The sequence below is a fragment of the Pongo pygmaeus genome, chromosome 4 (genome assembly GCF_028885625.2).
Source record: "Pongo pygmaeus isolate AG05252 chromosome 4, NHGRI_mPonPyg2-v2.0_pri, whole genome shotgun sequence".
Taxonomy (NCBI): Eukaryota; Metazoa; Chordata; class Mammalia; order Primates; family Hominidae; genus Pongo; species Pongo pygmaeus.
The window spans coordinates 146,459,002-146,477,726 of NC_072377.2; the positions used below are offsets into that span (position 1 = coordinate 146,459,002).

An 18,725-nucleotide genomic window follows, 5' to 3' on the forward strand; every position below is an offset into this window, starting at 1 on the left:
GTTCTTTGTATTCCAATGTCCCCAGCACTGAGTGCAAGGCCCCGTGCAGGGTAGGAAACCTGAGGTTTCAAGCTCAGGGTTTTAAGCTGTGCAGTGCACTAAGCTCTCTGCCAAAAAACAAACAAAAAAAGGTTTCTGTGGTTAAATAAGTTTGGGAAACGCTGCACCAGACGTCCCCTTTTTATAGATTCACAATACACATCAGCATATTTGAGGTTCCAAGAAGTTCTCCAGTAAAGAACTTGGTTAACCCAATGTTTTCCCTCACTGAGTTGAGCCCAGAGCCCGTTTCCCTACAGATTGCTTTTGAGCCTTCCTGGGGCACCCTCTGCGTGAAATGTCACTGTGTGCCCTCCCTGTGGAGCCCCACTCCCCAGCCTCCTCCCGTCTGTGGTCATTTTGGATTTTCTGACTACTTCCTTCTAGCCATAGCTGGGGCCGAGGGCTGGTTCACAGTCTGGCCACTGGGCATCCTGTGGTGAAGGCCAGATGCAGCCCTCCCTGAGTGGCTCTCCCTCCCACTCAGTCACTACTGAGCTAAATACTGATTGAATCTGGGGTGCCAAAGGTTGGGGGTAGGATATTTTTAAGCTCTCCAATTTAAAAAGGAAGGGCCTCTCATGTGGAAAGGGAAAGATGGCAGAGTCATGAGAAAGGTGTTGTCAAGGGACCAAAAATCCTTGGCTGTTCAGTCACTGCGGTCTTGATCCAGCCCCAGGGGGATGGGCTTCATTGGCAGAGCTGGGGACTGCTGTGCTTTTGCCATTAAAATTCTGTTATTAATGACTCATCATCAGTGCCCCAGAGGAAGTGTGAGAGGACGAGAGGGAGGTGCCTCCCATCAGCAGGGCCAGCCTGGGTCAGGATGCTGGGTTAAAGCCCGGCGCCCTCACCAATGAGACCTCTGTGGGAAGCTCTACTGCCTCAGTTTCCCTATCCAGAGATGCTGTTTTCAGGGAGTCCTGACACTATGATGGGAACAAGGCTATTTGGTTCACTATATCATTAGTGCTAATATAGTGTGGGGCACTCAGATGTTCAGTAAATATACATTCAACAAATAAGTGAGTGATTATACTCAACTCCACCCACTCAATGCCCAGCACCAAGCCTACCCAGCACATAGTAGGTACTTTAAGTGATTTGAATGAATAATTTTAAATAACTTGAATGAATAATTCTGTATTGCCCCCACTTGCCGCCTATACACACACACACACACACACACACACACACACACACACACACACACACACACACACACACACACACACAGTTTCCTGTGCTACTTCTGGCACTTAGTAATTGTTCAATAAACACAAAATGTTTCTTGCATGAGTGTTTCTGATCATGTCCTACTCCTCCCACATTGTACCCAAAATTTAGTAGGAGCTAGAAAATGCTTATCTATTTTCTAGGTACACACTATGTGCCAGGCCAAGCCTCTCCCTCCTCCTGTCCTCTCTTTTTTGGGATTTGGTTCTCTCCAGAGTTTCAAAGGTAGTGGTTGCCACTCACTCTTATTTCAGCCAGAGAAGAGGCAGGGTCAATGAACTACCAAACTGAAGTTGGGTGACAGACAAGGCAGCTGCCTGTCAATCTCTGAGCTGCCCCCAGACTCTGAGTGAGCACTGCATTGCACTCCTGGTGCTGGAGAACGGCTGACTATTGATTTAAAAAATGTCCCTCTATGCTTTCCAAATTAAGACGACATGTAACAGTGCTTGCTGGCTCGCCTGCTCCCTCAGTCTCCCAGGAGACAGAGCCCATCTTGGTGGAAACTGTTTTGAGTATGTCCAAAGTCTCAGCTTTGACATCTTGGCTGATGTCAAGAAGTTTCTGTAACCTTCCTGTTCAACACACCCAGTTCTGTCACCATAGATAGATACGGTCTCACTCTGAGCTTGTTATTGGGAAAGGTGCTGGTATCAGCTCATCAGGAGGGGATACATGGTGCGGGAGAGAACACTGTCCCTCACGTACATACACCCCCATTCTGATCAAAGTTCAGAACAGGAGCAGCTCTACCCATGAGTTCTCCAGGTTCTGCAGGGAAGGCAGGGCTGAGGGCTGACCTAGAGGATTGTAGTGCTTCGTAATCTTAATTGGGCCCGAAATCTCTTCGAGAATCTGATCTAAGCACCTACTTCTTTCCATAGAAAAAATGCATATCCTCCCAATTTTGCATGCAGTTCAGCAGGTTCATAGATCCTGAAGTCCAACCAAGGACGTCAGATTAAGAATCCTTGATGTATTAAAAAGACCACCATACTAAATCCCAGATCCAAATCCTGATTTGAGCAAGCACTCAGTTAAGTGTCTTAATTTGGAAAGCTGTCCCCCACAAACCTGCCAGGTGGCCTTGGGCAAGTCATCTGCCATTTCTTTCTATATTCTTGGCTATAAAATGAAGAGTTGAAATAGATAAAGTTCAGACTCCTTATGACAATTGCCCATGTCTGTGGATGTTTAGATAGTATCTTAAAGCAATGCTGCGTAACCTTTTAAAGGTCAAGGTTTCCTCTGAGAATCTGATGAGAATTTTGTATCTTCTGCCTAAAAAAAAGCCTAGACACAAAGTTTTGCCTAGTATTCAGGGGGCCCAAGGAGTACAGATTTAGGGCTTTTGAACTAGAATGATGCAATGGTCCCATGTGTCTAGTGATCCAGTTGCCAGCTATAGTTCCAGCTTCCTCAGGTCACCTCCCCCTGTCCACTCTCTTCTCTCTACCCTCCCAGCATCTGCTCTGCACTGAAAATCTGCTGGTAACTGGGAGGTCACCATGGTCTACTCCAGTACTGTGGTTCTCAGACTTTGCTTTTACATAACAGAATCTTTCTTTCTAATGAAGTCCTACCTGGAGCTCCAATATGGATAAAAGGGGCCTCTGAAGCATTCATTGACACATTTATTCATTCATACATCCATTCAACAGGTATTCATCAAGTGTTGCTTTGTGGCAGGCACCTGGCTGGTCAGGCTGGAGGCCCTGCCTGCCTGCTTGGTTTCCCCCAGCTTCTCTCACTGGCCCACAGAACCCAACAGTTCTGTGATCCAGCTGAAAATCACAGATTCTGTAAGTAGATCACTCTGGCCTAGAGTGAGGTGAGGAGAAACTCTGCCCCTGAAACTCATAACTTTGGGGAGCCTCATTTTCTTCATCTGTAAAATAGAATAATGATACCACACTGTATTCCAAGTATGTATGATGCCCATTATCCCTAGTTGGGAGTGTGATTGGCCCATTTCTGTGAACAGTGAACATGAGCACTGAGCTCCAAGAAAGGACAAAAAGAGGAGCAGATAGAGGAACTTTTGCCTGCAGTGTCCAGGAGAGACCCACACTATTTAGCAGCTAGCTGATTGGCTGCTCGGAAATTTCCAAGGAAATTATAAAGCTGAACCTTGGGAAAATATCTGCTATTTCTTCCCTCCCCCATCCCCTGGAAGGCTGGCTGCTGTCAGTGCCGATTTCATAGACCCAGTTCACACAGTGTCCTCTGGGATTCACAAGCCTGAACCTGCAATGACAGAGGAAGGTTTACCCACAAATGGGGTTGGGAAAGATGACATCCGCACTTGAAGAGCTACTTGTTGGGAAAGAACAGGGGCCTGCATCAGTTCAGATCCAAGTTCCTTTCGCCTTGTGCTTGGGAATGTAGAGAGGTGCGGGCCTGCATGGCTTTGGAAATGTTTCTTTCGACAGTGTTTCCCGAGGGAGCTCGGGCAAGTTCACTGCTGCCAACAGCTCACCTCCAGGGCCTTTCCTTCTCCTCTCCTTGGTTGGCAAGCTGGTGTCAAGGTTGAAGGCATGGGTTTTGGTGTTGGGCCAGCCTGGGTCCAAATCCTGGCTCTGGCTCTACTCCCTGCTTGATCTTGGGAAAGCCACTTGACCTCTCCAAGCCCCATATCCATGTCTGTGAAATGGGGTTAATAATACCTCCCTCCCAGGATTGTTGGAAAATCTAATTAAATCCTACTGTAAAGCCTGGTGCCTGGCTCATGTAAATGCTTTATAAATAGTTGTGCTTTCTTAGCTCTAATTTTGCAGCTGAGAAGCAGATTAGTTGGTAACAGTGACAGGGGAACAGGGTTAAGAGCACACATGTCTGCTATTTGTGTACCTGTTACTGTGTACCAAGGTGCCCCACTCCTGTCCAGGCCCAGTGTGACAGTCTTGCCAGGGATTGGATGACAAATAACCCTCACTCTATTATTCTTCCCTTCTCCCTCTTGACAGGTGCAAACAGGAGAATGAATCACTGCTTTTCCTTTATTGGTAGGTCAGACAGCATTTCCTGGCACCCCAGGGTACAGCCCCCGACTCCTGCTACCCAAGAAGGCCATCCTTTCCTGCTTGTGATACTCCATGGCATCTGTTCTGCCAGAGGACTGACCCTTTGTGCTCCACATATGTTTTGCCAGGAAACACTTATCTCAGCCACAAACCGTCCCTGTCCTCCAAAAGACTCAGAGCTGCTTACAGGGGGCTGCTTTGATCAGTTAGCTGTTAGTCCTGGGGCTCCTGCCTCCTCTGTGGGGGTAGCATCAGTCACCCTAAAGTTCTCAGGCCGCCACTAGCTAGTGAGTTACAAGATTTTAGAAACCAGCTCATGTCCACAGATCCTCAGGCCCCTGGTTCTTGGATCCAGAGGCGTCCGAGGTATGTTCACAGGCACCTGCTGCTGCTGCTGCCTCTGCTCCTGCCCTCAGTCCCCGTCTTTCCACCTGGGTCCCCTTGCACTTTCATGCCTGAGGCCGCACTGGTGGCCAAGTCTAGACTGAGGGTCCTCCCGCAGACTGAGAGCCGCCGCAGCGCCTCGGAGGCGGCCTCCACAGGCATGCTGGAGCGCTGTTCCAGCAGCATCTCCAGCAGTGAGCTCATCTCCGAGACAAAGGTGCTGGCCAGCCTCGTGCCTGTTGGGCTCAGCTCCGGTGCCTCTGCCTTGCCGAACGTCTGGAAGGTCCTCGGCTCCTCTGTGGCTGCAGCATCCGGGGAGATCACATTGTCACGGTAGTTGGTGGTGAGGGGCAAAGACAGTCTCGCCATCCAGGCCGGGTCAGGGGCACTCAGCCGATCCAGGGCCAGACCTGTGGGGGAAGGAGGGGACACAGTGAGGGCCAGGCTCTGGGAAGGGCCAGGCGGGTGAGGGTGGGGCAATGGGCAGGGCAAGGGCAGTGGACAAAGGAGGGAAGGGAAATGGCGGGGGACAGACAGAGTGGCCAGACAGGGACAGGAAGGAAGAGGCCCTGACAGGGAAGCTCCCTGGGTAGGAAAGCAGTCGACTGACACACCCGGGCGAACCAAGTGGGGAAGCAGCAGGAGGAGGAGAAGGCCTAGAAGTAGAAATTTGCCTTTTTCTGAAGAATTTCCCAATCTGGGCGTGTGTTTCCAGTCTCAGTGTCTTTTATATTTCATCCAGGATTTTTACTCCTCAGGGCGCCTTCTCCCCTCGGGGCTCCACTAGCTGAGGATGGAGGGAAAATCCCCTTTCTTAGCCAAGGCTGGAGTTCCTGACTTGGCGCTGCTTTTTGTTCCCATCCGTAATAACAGGGACCACATATTAGGTACTTATGGGATGAGCAATTTACATAATTATTTCATTTAACTTCCACACAAACCTTTGAGGTCAAGAGTATTATCCCCATTTGATGGATGAGGAAACTGAAGCTGAAAGAAGTTAAGTCACACATCTGCTAGGCAACCAAACCTCAATTCAATGCCAGGTCTGATGACTTTGAAGCCTCCCTATGATGGCACCACCCTACCCTCTCTCTGAAGAGCTGGCCCTTCCTCCCCCTGGATACTACAGGTGCCCAGCTGGGGCCTCTGGAATTCCCAGGCTACCTAAGGTCTGCAGTGTTACCACCTGGCCCCAGATCCTCAAATCCTCCTCAACATCATCTCTTAAGCTGCTGGAACCCTGGCCTAGAGTCAGGCTGGGGAGGGGCTGCCTGTCCAAGGGCTGTCCCAGGAGAGGGACTGGGGTAGTGGCAGTGGCAAGTCAGCCTGGTGGCTGGGGATTCAAAAAACTGGCCCCTACATTTGCAATGCCACAGTCACACTTCTTTTCCCATCCCTTTATCAGAAAATCCTGTCTCAAGAAACCAGTCCCAGGCCTGATGGTAGAGACCAAGCCAGAGGAAAGAAATTATAAGTCTTGTAGTTAAGAAACAGTGTCTTAAAAAAATTAAAAAAAAAAAAAAAGCACAACATCTACTTAACATTTATCTAATGTTTGCCTAAGGTGAGTTACTTTAAAATCTGCGCACAGAATAAAAGACTGGAAGGAGATATGTCAAAATGTTAACTGAAATTACCTCTGGGCAGAAGCAATCCATTCTCTTTTTGTTTATCTATGTTTTTCTATATTAACCAAATACTACTTATGTAATTTGAAAAAGTTATTCCAAAGTACGTGTAGTCATTTATTGAACTGATAAATGAATCTCTGTCCTGCATTCTGGACTGTGCAGGTTGTGAGACAGTGTTGGGCTCCTGCCCTACTGGATCCTTGGGTTTAACCCCATGCCTGGGACTTAGTGAATGTTTGTTGAATGATTGAATGAACATAAATATTAACCTTCAACATTTGGGAAATGCAAACCTTAGTTTCTTGAGACTCTGAGGCTATAAGGTTGGATGGAACTCTTGGTGTTATAGAATCAGACCTTTCCTTTTACACGGGTCAGAGAACTTCAGAAGGAGTGAAGCTTGGAATGAGAAAATCACTGGGGCATATGAGAACAGCTGAAAAGTGATGCTGAATTCACCCAGTATCACCCACCAGTTCTAGCTGCAGGTGGGCACTGGGCCAACCCGGGTTTGATTTCCCAGCTTTGCCGCTTAGGGGCAGTGTGTGTGACCTTGGGAAAATGGCTTAACCTCTCTAAGCTCCCGTTTCCTCTTAGGAAGTGGTGAGACAGTAGTACTTATCTTGTGGAGTTGTTGTGACGTTCAGTGAGTTCATGCAACCAGTAAAACATTATCATGGTCACATTCTCAAGTGGGGCAATCTGAATCTGATGCAGCAAATCTGAAGCAATCTGAAGCAGATCTGAAGCAGCAAGATCCCAGTCTCCCCATGGCAGTCCAGCCTGTGAGCAGCAAAGGCTTTTCTGCCCCTCCTCTTTCCTTACCCCCAGCTCCTTACAGTGCCCCTGTGTTCAGTACCCTTTGTGCTGTGGACAAGCAGGACCGTGTGGGAACTGACCCCACAGGTTCCAGCCAGAGCTGACCAATAGACATAGAATCCAAAGCTATATCCCCCAACCATACATAGCTATTGAGCGCTTGAAATATGGCCAGTATGGCAGAACAGAATATTTTATTTTATATAATTTTAATTCACTTAAATTTAAATAGCCACATGTGGCTAGTGACTACCTCATTGAACAACACAGCTCTAAAATTTAGAGCCACACTGCCTGTGTTAATAACCATCCACGAGCTGCACAACCTTGGGCAAATTATCAAACACCCCTGACCCTCACATTTTTCCTTTATGAAATGGAGATAATGAATAGCCCCTATCTCATAAGATTTCCTCATGAGGTACTTAGAACAGGGCCTAGCACATAGAAAGTGCCCAATAAGCGTCAGCAATATTTTTTTAACCAAGGAAAGAGAAGTCCCTGCCGTACCTTCAGTGTGTCTGCAGCCAGATGGAGCACATGAGAAACAGTGTTAACTACATAGATAGAAAACCACAGCACAGGGATGGTCCGCCGTGGGGTGTGTTACCAAAGGAGGCTGACCATTGTCCACAGCAGGCGCGGGGGGCGCTAGCAGATTCTTGAATTCAAGTTCACATTATGTATTTATTGTCAAAGCTAATTATTTCTCTGCAAAAAAATCTTTCTGTTTTCATTGCAATTGTTAGCATATTAAAGAGTTGACCTGGTTCCCAGGGTGAAAGGGTATTGAAACATACCAAACGCAAATGAGTGGTAAGAAGTCCATAGAGGACAGGCTGGCTCAGGGTTTGGCACCCCTTCGATCACTGGTGAGCTGGGTGACTGGGAAGGCTACTTGATTTTTTTGAGCCTCGGTTTGCTCATCTGTAAATTCGAGGTAATAATTATCTACTTGAGGGGATTGGTTGGAGGCTTAAATGAGATCATGTACATAAGATGCTTCCCCAGTGCCTGGCATGTTCACTATTCGTACAATGATTTTTAAAATGAATAATCAACGTAGGCCAGGTGCCTACTTTGGCTTTGATTACAGGTGGCTCATGCCTCTAATGCCAGCACTTTGGGAGGCTGAGGTGGGTGGATTGCTTGAGCCCAGGAGTTGGAGACCAGCCTGGGCAACAGGTGAATCCCCATCCCTACAAAAAAATAAATAAATAAAAAATTAGCGAGATGTGGTAGTGGTGCTCACCTGTAGTCCCAGCTACTTGGGGGGCTAAGGTGGGAGGATCACCTGAGCCCAGGAGGTCAATGCTGCAGTGAGCTGTGATCACGCTGTGATCATGCCACTGTACTCCAGCCTGGGTGACAGAGCAAGACCCTGTCTAAAAAAAAAAAAAAAATCAAAGTAGAACCCGGTCTTTAAAATACTTTCTGAGGCTGCAAGGGTGCAAGGGAAGTTAAATGTTGCTGATGTTCCTCCACGGAAACAGAATGGCTTTTCCCTGCAGTGGATTGGAGCAGAACTCTGAAGCCTGGACACCATGGGGCAGAAGTAAGGTGACTCTAGGGGGTCCCTACCTGTGCTGGGGTCCAGCAGACTTGACAGCTCTTCTTCTAGCAGTTGCTTCACAGAGAGGTCCTCTTCAGGATCCAAAGGCCCTTCCTCTTGTTCTGGGTCTGTCTGGCCTCCAGCCCTTGCACTTGGGCCATCTGTGTCTGGGATTGCACTCCTGCAAAAGAAACCAACCAGTCCATGGGTAGGGACATTCCCGTATAGATTCATTCATTCATGCCCATTCATGTTTGCATTCATTTACCCGTATAGGGAACTGGATACACAGCCTGGCCTCTAGAGTCAGACCAACCTGGATCATGTGATTCCCGCCCTCCTCTTACTCTGTTTCCTCATTTGTAAAATGGGAGTAATAAATAACACCCACCTCACGGGGTGTTGTGAGGGTAAAATGAGATGTTGTAGGTAAAGGGGCCTACCACAGAGCCTGGCACATTGTAAGCACTCAGCAGACAGAAGTGAAGATGAGTTCATTGATATCATTCTCATTGCCCCTCCCATGCCTAGGCGTTGCCTGGCACACAGGAGGAGTTTAGTAAACCTCAGTGGAGCCAGTGCAGCCGTCCATCCATCCGTAGGAGAAGAGCTCCAGCAAGGCTGGGATTTTTGCCTGTCTCATTCCCTGCTTCCTCACTGATGTTCAGAACAGGGTGTGGCACACAGTGGGTGCTGAATCAATACTTAATGAGTGACTGAACATTCCTTCCTCCCTACTTTAGGCCAAATCCTAGGCCAGAAGAGCAGACCTATGGAGGGTGCAGCTGGAGTGAGGCAGCCTAAAGCTGCTCAGAATCTGCTACCTGCACCCCAGTCTCCTGCTGTCTCCATCCTGGTCCCTCTCTCCCATAGACACTTGGGGACAGGCCTGGACCCTCATCCCAGCAGGTGGGAAGGCTCCCTGAGGGGTTTTAAGGCATAGGAGTCCTTCTGTTTGTTTGGTTTTTTCCCCTGTAGCCATTTCTGCTGCCGTGAAGAAATGAGCAGGGAGATGGCAAGTGTGTGGGTGATAATGACAACTAATGTTTTTGAGCAGTGAGTCTGAGTCAGGCCTCATGCGATGCAAGGTCCATGCACCGTCTCCTTCAAACCTTCCACACCTGTAAGGGGCTCTCTTTAATCACCCCATTGTACAAATGAGAAAACCAAGACTTGTGAAGATTTTGCAGGTTTCCCAAGGTCCCCATAGATTAAGAGATAAAGCAAGAATTCAAATCCAGGCCAGTGTGACTCTGGAGTGTGTGGACTCACCCCTGCAGTACACTACCTCTCAGCATCCTTGTAAAAAGAAGCTGTAAGTTGTCAGGGCAAGAGCACTGATGCAGGAGTCAGGAACTCTGAGAACTGGTCCCAGCCTTGCCACTCACTTGTTACATGACCTTTAGCAAAATTGCTTCAAGGGGAAAGGAGGTAGCATTGTGCATCCACCTACTATGTGTCAGTTGCTGGGCTATGGGCTTAGAATACAATTGATCATGAAATCCTCACCCCATTACCACAAGGGAAATGGGATGGCTTCTGTTTTACGGATGGGGAAACCAAGGTCCTGAGAGGTTATCTCACTTGCTCAAGTTTACATAGCTGGTTTGAATCAAACTACTCAGAGCCTCAGTTTCTCCATCCATAACAAGAAGTTGGATTTGATGTTCTCTTAAGGTCTCTTCAATTCTAGGATTGCCCAAAGGGACACGCCCACACAGCCATGTCTTTAGTGGGGAGCCTTCATATTATGTTTATGGGTCAAGGGAAAGAGAGGTGACAGTTACAGATATAAAGGCAATTTACAGCACCTCTGTAATCGGGACAAATACAGTCTCAGGGATGAAGTCATTTCCTTGGTGACTACTGTATTGATAGTATTTATCAATACAGCTAGTTAGTCCTACAGGACTTCTAGGTCCTGTAAATACTATCAATACAGTTACCCCACAACCAAGCCTCCCAGGGTGGGAGGATGGATGCTGTCTGCTGCACCCTCCCAGGGGACCAGTGTCTGGCATATGCTCACCCTTCCTCACTCACAGAGGCTGCAGAGATGAGGGGCAGCCAGTAGGGGCCTTGTGGGGGCTACGTGCTGCTTACCTGCTGCCTCCTGGCTTGGCCAAGTACTTATTTCCTCGGTGGTTTGGTTTGGGCTGGAATTGGCCCTGATGCAGCAAGGACAGCAGCTGGGAGATTTGCTACAAGACAGGAAAAATCTGTTGACTCCACACAATTCCGACTCAGCACACTTCCTCGCCGGATGTTTCCCTCAATGCCGGTGCTTTCTTTTTATAGTCTTTCCTCTGGCTTCAGATGTTTGTGTGATCAGATGGGGGATGGTGCCCAGTGACAGAGACAGGGACCTGGGCGGGCAGGTCCCCTGCTCTGTCGTGTCACCCCAGGACCTGAGTGTCTGAAGGAGAGCAAGAGGACCCTCTGGGGGTCCTCATACTCATTCCTCTGAGTGTCCTGCGCCTGGTGGACTCTGAGAGATAGGGGTGAAAAAGGCATTTCCTGACCATCAATTTGTTGTTACTTTGATAAAGATTATCTTGAAGAGTTATGTTCCCCTTTAGCAGTATTTGGACATTCGGCCAATTTTTGTTGACCAGATGTAAGACTATGTTGTAGAGAAGGCAAAATGGTGTCATTGAATTACTCATTTATTCATCTTTTCATTCATTCAACAAGTACTTAATAAGTGCCAGGCAGGTTGGTTGCTATGGGAGTAATAAGGAGAAGGAGACCCAGCTGCTGCCCTCAGCATGGTCACATCTGTCAGGATGTGAAGGTTGCAGGCAGCCCCACAGGGAGGCTGGCTGGAGATCAGGGCAGCGAAGAGTGTTTACCACAGGGGTTGCCTCTAGGCGTAGGGCAAGAGTGGGGGCTCTGTGGGAGCAGAGGGCCCCTAGCCCAACTTGGAGCAGGGAGGAAGCAGGGGGGTGGTACTGGATTAAGTTAATTCATTCATTTCAACAGATGTTACTGAGTTCATACCACATGCCAGGCACCTCTGCTGAGACCCAAAGGCTCCATAGGAGTTTGGCAAGTGGGAAGAGAATAAAGATCTGGGTAAGGGGTGGGGAGGTTTTCAGGCAGAAGCACTGCACGCTGAAAGGCTGGAAGAGAAGGTAGAGTTTCACAAAGACTGGAGAATGGAGTAGGGGATGGGTGAGATATCAGGGCCAGACCCTACAGGCCACTGGGAGGGAGAGGCAACAGATCAAGTCCTGGGAGGCAGAGTTCTAGTTCAAGGCCATTTGTAGCTTATTGTATAGCATTAGACAGGTTTTTAGACCTCCTCAGACCTCAGTTTCCTCATCTCTAATAGGGGGCTAGAAATACCCACACAACCTACTTCTCAGTGTTGTCAGGATTAAATGGTTTGAAAAAGTTAAAAATCCTCTGCAAAAGCAAGGAGTTTGGACTGTTATTCCTAGAAACACTGCTTCCACCTCCTGGATCCAACCCCATTCCTCCCTTAGGAGGTCCACCATGCCCCTCCGTGCAGCTTGAGGTAGGAAGTGTCAACCTCAGAGGAGAGTTGGAAGAGGAGATGGCCAGGACTGGAGTTTCACTGTGACTTGGGAGACTCAGGGTCTTATTGCCTGCCTCAGGGAAGATCCCACCTCCCAGCCCAGGCCCAGAAGCCCTCCTAAGATACCTGCCACCCTTTGCTCAAGTGACAGCTGCCATTTCATGACATGACTCTCTACATGCCAAGCCCTATGCTGAGCACTGTCATTCAGGGTCACTTCACATTTACAGCACAGACTCAAATCAGTCAGACTCAGGTTTAAATCCTAAATGTGTCCCTGCCCCAGTTCCCATCAGTGTGGCCTTGAGGAATTAAGCATTCTGAGAAAATTACTCAGTTTCCTCAACAGTAAAAAAAGTGCATATTAATGAGACCCAGGTCATATGGTGGGTTACGAGGTTTAAATGAGCTTATTAATAAATCCCATGATAAACAATGATTGTCCAGTGGTATATAATCTCATTTAATTCTTACAACAGCCTAAACGAAGAGATACCATTATGGCCATTTTGCAGAGGTGGAATTGGAGGCTCACAGGGGCTACACAGAAATTAGTGGGAAGGCTAGAATTTACACTCAGATCTGACTCTATGTGCTGCTGGAAAGATATGAGCATTGGGCAAGTTGCCTCTTACCCTCAAGTTGATCCCAAATGGGCACCTTTCTTTCTGTCACCTCAGCGGGGTCACCCGCAGGGCCTATTCTCTGTTGTCCTGTCTACCAGCAGCCAGCACAGTGTTCAGCACAGAGTTTATCCAAAAAGCACCTGATAAATGGATGGATGAATGGAAGGATAAATGAATGGTTGGCTCCGGCAACCTCTGGGTCTGCACCGATCCCAGGGCAAGATTCCTAAGAGAACAGCTGGGCCATCTCCAGGTGGCTTCCTGAGGAGGGAATAAGGGAAGGAAACTGTGTTTTGCTTCACAGGAAACCTGAGCTGATGGCCTGGCCAAACAGAAGTGTGCCTTGGGCGGGCAGCCTGGCACAGTGAAAATATCTGAGGTTCACAGAAGCAGATATGGGTGTGAGATCAAGCATCATCCCTGGAAAGGTTTCCCCACTTGTGTCTAGAAAATCCCAGGTCCTTAGACATTTTGTTACTCATCATCCCATTTAGCCCTCACACTCTAAGGAGGCAGACACAGGGTAAGTTTGGTCTCATAATCCCCATTTTATAGATGAGGAAAATGAGGCTCAGATGTTGAAGGACATGTACAAGGTTGCCCAGCTGCTAAGTGGCTGTGTTGAAATCTGAACTCCAGTCTGCCTAACTGCAAAGTTCTAAGGTTATTTCCACTGCCCCATCCTGCAGGCCCAGCCAGAAAGCTCTGGGGTCTCAGACAAATTATTTGCAGCACCTGGGTTTGGGTGCAATGCTGCCTATGCTGGCCTTCTTCATAGGGAGGTTGCCCAGATGAGATGAAGGCAGGCAAAGAGTGGAGATGGAGAAGTGCTTTGAGGAAGTAATAGTGATAAGTTGCTGAGTACTGACTACATGTCAGATGGACACTGTTCTACAGGCATTAAGAGCATTCACTCATTTTATTTTCAAGCAAACCTAGAAGATGGGTGCTGTTAACATAGGCATCTTCAACAGAGACATTAACTTCCCCTGTGGTTCAGAGCTAGGAAGAAGTGGAGCCAGGACTTGAACCCAGGCAACCTTGCTCAAAGCTTATACTCTTAATCACTACCTTTGCTGTGTGTCTACTTGTGAGGCACCATAAATGCCTTATAGGAATTAATTGATCAAATCCTCTGGACAACTCTACAAGGTAGACACTCTTACTATCATTTCTAATTTACAGATAAGACAACTAAGGCCCAGAGACAGTAAGGAATTTGCCTAGGATCACACAGCTGAGTTCAGCCGATCACAAAGCTGTGCCCTGAACCATTGCTACCCAAAGCATCAGAAAGTGCCAGGTGAGCCTAAGGAAGAAACATGAGGACTGTGCAGGTTATAGGGGTGTCTGATTCTGTTTTTGGTGGCCCAGGAGTGACCAGAGAAAGAGCTGCCCATGCCCCAGGTACCTGAACAGGAGGAGAATCCACAGTGAGCTCCTCCACGGGGTTCCGCTCGGCGAAGGCAGCCACAGACAGCCGGACCAGGCTCCGCAGGATCTGACGGGGCCCTGATTCTTTCTCAGGGGACACTTTGCCATTGAGATGTCGCTGCCGTCTCAGGGTTGCAGAGGAAGCTGGTGGGCTCTGTGGGGCCTCCTCACTGCCCTGGTCTCCAGCCAGCCTCCCTGTGGGGCTGCCTGCAACCTTCAGAGGCCTGGAACGTGGCTGGCCTGTGGCAGGCTGGGGCTCGGGAAGGTTCAGGTTCTCCCGGGAGGCGTTCCTCTGCCTGGGATGGTTGAAAAGGAGGTTGACCGTGTCTTGCAGCACCTCTCGGCTCTCTGTCGGTGCTCCCTGGTTGCCTTGATTACGCAGTGTCCTGTACAGGGTCGGGGTGAGGTGGAAGGGGGCCTGTAGGCAGGGGTCCCAGCCTGCTTCCATCATCGCCTCCTTGTCCACGTCTTTGTGGGACTGCCCGACTTCACAAGGCTCACCTGCCTGACCCCTGAGCACAGGCACGAGGTGGATGTCCGCCTTCTGAATGTGTTTCTGGGGCCTCTTGGGCTGCTGGCGGTAGGTGGACTCGGCCTCCCGACAGTTGTAGGCCCTGTTGTCCTTCTTCTCTGTCCGGCAGATGGACATGAACAAAGCCAGAATCAACCCGAAGATGCCCAGCAGTACAGCCAGGCAGATCACCGTCAGCATCGACATGCTCAAGGCCCCAGGCTTGCGGGCTGAGTCCCTCAGGTGGTCCACACTGGTGACAAACATGACCCTCAACAGGGCTCGGGTCTGTAAGGGGGGGCTTCCCTGGTCCTCTACTACTATCTCCAGCTCCCACTCACTCCCAATGAGGCTGCTGGCATTGGTGACGTTGACGGACAGCTGCCCCTCATGGGGGTTGAGGATGAAGAGGTGGGCTTCATTTCCACTGCGGATGCTGTAGAGGGGTTCTCCATTTGCCCCCGAGTCTGCATCTCTTGCCACGATGGTTGTCAAAAGGAATGGCCGGGAGCTGTGAGGGGCCAGTGGAGGTGTGTCAGTGCCTGCTGGACCCAAGCCATTGGGAGTCTCGATGGGCACCAGCAAGTGGCCTGTGGAGGCATTCACAAGCACGGAGAGGCTGGCTTTTCCATCGCTGAGCACAGGCTGGACCACCTCTGGGGCATTATCATTGGCATCCAAGAGGCTGACCCACACAGAGACACTGGATGCAAGCATGGGTTGCCCGCTGTCCTCTGCGATCACCTGGAACTCAAAGCCGGCCATCTCTTCATAGTTCAGTGACCTCTGAGCAGTGACCTCTCCTGTGTTGGAGTCAATAGCTACTAAGTGAGCAACTGGGGAGTCCTGGATGCGGTATGAGACTTTTCCATTAATGCCCAAGTCTGCATCATGAGCCTTGATGGTAATGAGGTGAAGAGAGGGTAAGTTGTTTTCCCGCGTGGAGACTTCATACCTGCTTTTCTCAAACACAGGTGCATTGTCGTTGATGTCACTGATCTGAATGCTGAGCTGTTTCTTGGCTGATAAGGGCTGGAGTCCTTGGTCTTGGGCTAACAGAGTGAGGGTATATTTGGGCCACTGCTCTCTGTCCAGTGTGGCATTGGTTAGCAACATGTATGTGTTGCCATTAGTTCTTTTCAGCCTGAAGTGGCCCAGCTCTTGGCTCAGCCAACAGTGGACCAAACCATTGTTTCCTGAATCCAAGTCGTCTGCCATGACAAGAGCAATAAAACTGTCCTTGGGAAGAGCTTCTGACACCAGTGATGGCTGGGAGGCCCATGTGACATGGATGCTTGGGATGTTGTCATTGACATCCAGAACCTTGATGAGAACTTTGCAATGGGCTGGGATAGGATTGGGACCCAGGTCCCTTGCCTGGACATCCACCTCGTAGGCAGGGTTCTTTTCATAGTCTAGAGGTCGACGCAGAATGACCTGGCCTGTCTTGGCATCAATACTGAAGGTGTCCAGCACCTCTGGAGGCATGTGCTTACTGAGGAAGAACTCCACCTCCCCATTGGGGCCTTGGTCAGGGTCTGTGGCGGTCAGTTTTATGAGAAGCATACCAGGGGCAGCATCTTCTTGGATTTCTAGTGCCAGTGAACTCTCAGCAAACACAGGGCTATTGTCATTGGAGTCCAAGACGCTGACCTTGACCAAGCTGGTGCCTGACTTGGGGGGGTTCCCATTGTCATAGGCAGTTAACACCAGATCAAAAGATGAATGGATTTCCCTGTCCAGCTCCTTCACCACTATGAGTTCTGCGTGTTTGGTCTCATCAGGGCCCACAATGACATCCAAGGCAAAGTGCTCACTGGGAGACAGAGTGTAGGTGTGCAGGGTGTTAGGGCCTGTGTCTGGGTCAAGAGCTCTGTCCAGGGGGATCCGGGTGCGCAGAGAGGCGCTCTCAGAGATTTCCAGCTCCTGCTCGCCTTTGGGAAACCGTGGCTGGTGGTCATTGATGTCCAGCACTTGGATCTCCACGTGGATCAGAGCCAAATCCCCTGTGGCAAGCACATCAAAGGAAACCAGGCAGGGATCCCACTGTCGGCATAGCTGCTCTCGATCCAGCCGCCTGCCTGTGCTGAGCAAGCCTTCCTCAGAGTCCACCTGAATGGGGAGCGCCTGAGGCAGCTGTAACACCTGGAAGGCAGCCCCAGCTTGCCTCCGCCTCTCCTCCCGGCCCAGTTCCTGGGACAGCTTCCCGATCACTGTGCCAGATGGCACTTCCTCTGACACTTGGTATTTCACCGTGAGAGTGGTCACCTCCTGACAATCCCCTAAAAGAAATAAGTAGCCACCTGGCCCCAAAAGCCCCAGCAGAAGTTGCAGAAGTTGCATCATGCTTACCGCCAAGTGGGCTAGATTCAGAAACCGCTAGAGTTCTTTCAAGGCTGGACAAGTCCTCCAGTGTTTCCTGGATGCCTTGATCAGCCCCGTCCTCCTTCCCCCAGACCTGCTGGCACAACCTTGTCCCATAGTTAGATGATGATGGAACAAGCAGGACCCCAAGGCAAGGCCATCTTCATTGGAAGCGATCTGAGATGTCCAAACGCCAATCAAGAATTGCCAGGGGAGACCCCCTACTGGGGAACTAGTTGGTCCACTTCAGCAGATGATGGACAAGAGCTGGTTTAAGAGGGACCTGACCCAGTTGAGCAGGATGTGGGACTCTGACTTCCAAACAGTTGCTAGGCTGGGGAAACAGAGAAGCAGCTTTTTCCTATGGAAACCCCACCTACAGGAAAAGGGAGGGCTGTGAGTTTCAATGCCAATTAGAGAAAGAGCATTTCCTGTGAAGCTAAGTGGTCTGCCGCTGAGGAGGATGAGGCCGGGGCTCCGGGGACAGGCCAGATGGGAAGCTGCTGTCCACGCACCAAGGCGGCTGCTGAGGGAAAGGGAGCCTCTGCATCACCAAGTGAGCAGAAAACTTGAGCCTCCACCTGCTTGCACGTGGACTGATGCCCCTCCCGGGCAAGTCATGTTTCCTGTTTCTCTCCCCTTCCCCAACTCCCTTTGTTCCTATCTTTTCCCCCATTGTTCCCCTCTCATTCCTGTCTTTTTCCCAGTCTTGTTTACCTCTCTGTCTTGACTCTGCCCTGATCACCCATTTTTGTCTCACTGGAAAGCAGCTGAGATTAACAGAGCAGCCATCAGAGCTAAACTGCCTGAGTTCAAATTCTGACTTTGCAACTTACCAGCTGTGTCATCTGGGACAAGTCACTTAACTTCTCTGGGCCTCCATTACCTCATCTGTAGAGTGGGGATGGGAGTAAGAATAGTAGCCCTTTCAGCAGGAAACTGTGAGGATTAAATGAAATGATGTATGAAGGGCTTTGGCCTGGGCCTGGCCCCGAGTCACAGGCAGTGACGTTATTGCAAGGGGTGACTGTTGTAATCTGCACAACTTGTCACACCCTATGGCTACCTCTGGATCTTGGGTTGGCCCTGGGGCAGTCCCTGCCCACACTGGACCTATGAGGGTGCCTATGGTCTTGATTCCAGAAGCTGCAAGAACCTGTGCAACTTGACTGTGTGGCTCTCCTCCCGCTTCCCTTCTGCCCCCCTCCAGCCTTGAAGTCCATTGTTCTCTGCATCTGGTCCAGCCTGAGTCTCTGTCTGGGGAACCCCCAGCCTCCCACTCCTCTTGGAAGCTTTTATACATTTCCCTCTCCCACACCTTCCCCTCCCTTTCATCTATGTCTTTCCCCCTTCCTCCAATTCTTCTCTCCCCAGTTCTGTTTATAAGAGTCCCGTGAAGCACAACTCCTTTGCTGCCCCCAACTCTCCTTTTAGATGTTTTAAGGGATGCCCTCCCTCCCACTCACCTCCTCATAAGGTGAAATTCAGGAAGGAAGGAGGTGAATGTGCAGTTTGCTTGGGTGAGCTTTGAGGTGGCCTTATTTCTTCTCATTGTGCCCTTC

The 18,725-nt window shown here is 49.7% G+C and overlaps 1 protein-coding gene across 1 annotated transcript; it reads right to left on the reverse strand.

Moving 5' to 3' along the window:
- Positions 1–1,721: 1,721 nt before the first annotated feature.
- PCDH12 (protocadherin 12) lies at positions 1,722–17,496 on the reverse strand. The gene is made up of 4 exons (XM_054488358.2): positions 14,266–17,496; positions 10,791–10,888; positions 8,717–8,868; positions 1,722–5,092 (listed from the first exon to the last, which is right to left on the reverse strand). The coding sequence occupies exons 1-4, from the start codon at positions 17,143–17,145 to the stop codon at positions 4,671–4,673; spliced, it is 3,552 nt and encodes a 1,183-aa protein (XP_054344333.1). The 5' UTR covers positions 17,146–17,496; the 3' UTR covers positions 1,722–4,670.
- Between the last annotated feature and the right edge of the window lie 1,229 nt (positions 17,497–18,725).

What these genes read in the sequence shown, in the direction of transcription:
- PCDH12 (XM_054488358.2), bottom strand. Translation starts at nt 17,145, where the DNA reads ATGATGCAACTTCTGCAACTTCTGCTGGGGCTTTTGGGGCCAGGTGGC. An exon ending in TGGATTCTCCTCCTGTTCAG is followed by an intron (nt 10,889 to 14,265) that starts GTACCTGGGGCA and finishes CCTGTCTTGTAG; the next exon opens with CAAATCTCCCAGCTGCTGTC. An exon ending in GCCAAGCCAGGAGGCAGCAG is followed by an intron (nt 8,869 to 10,790) that starts GTAAGCAGCACG and finishes TTTCTTTTGCAG; the next exon opens with GAGTGCAATCCCAGACACAG.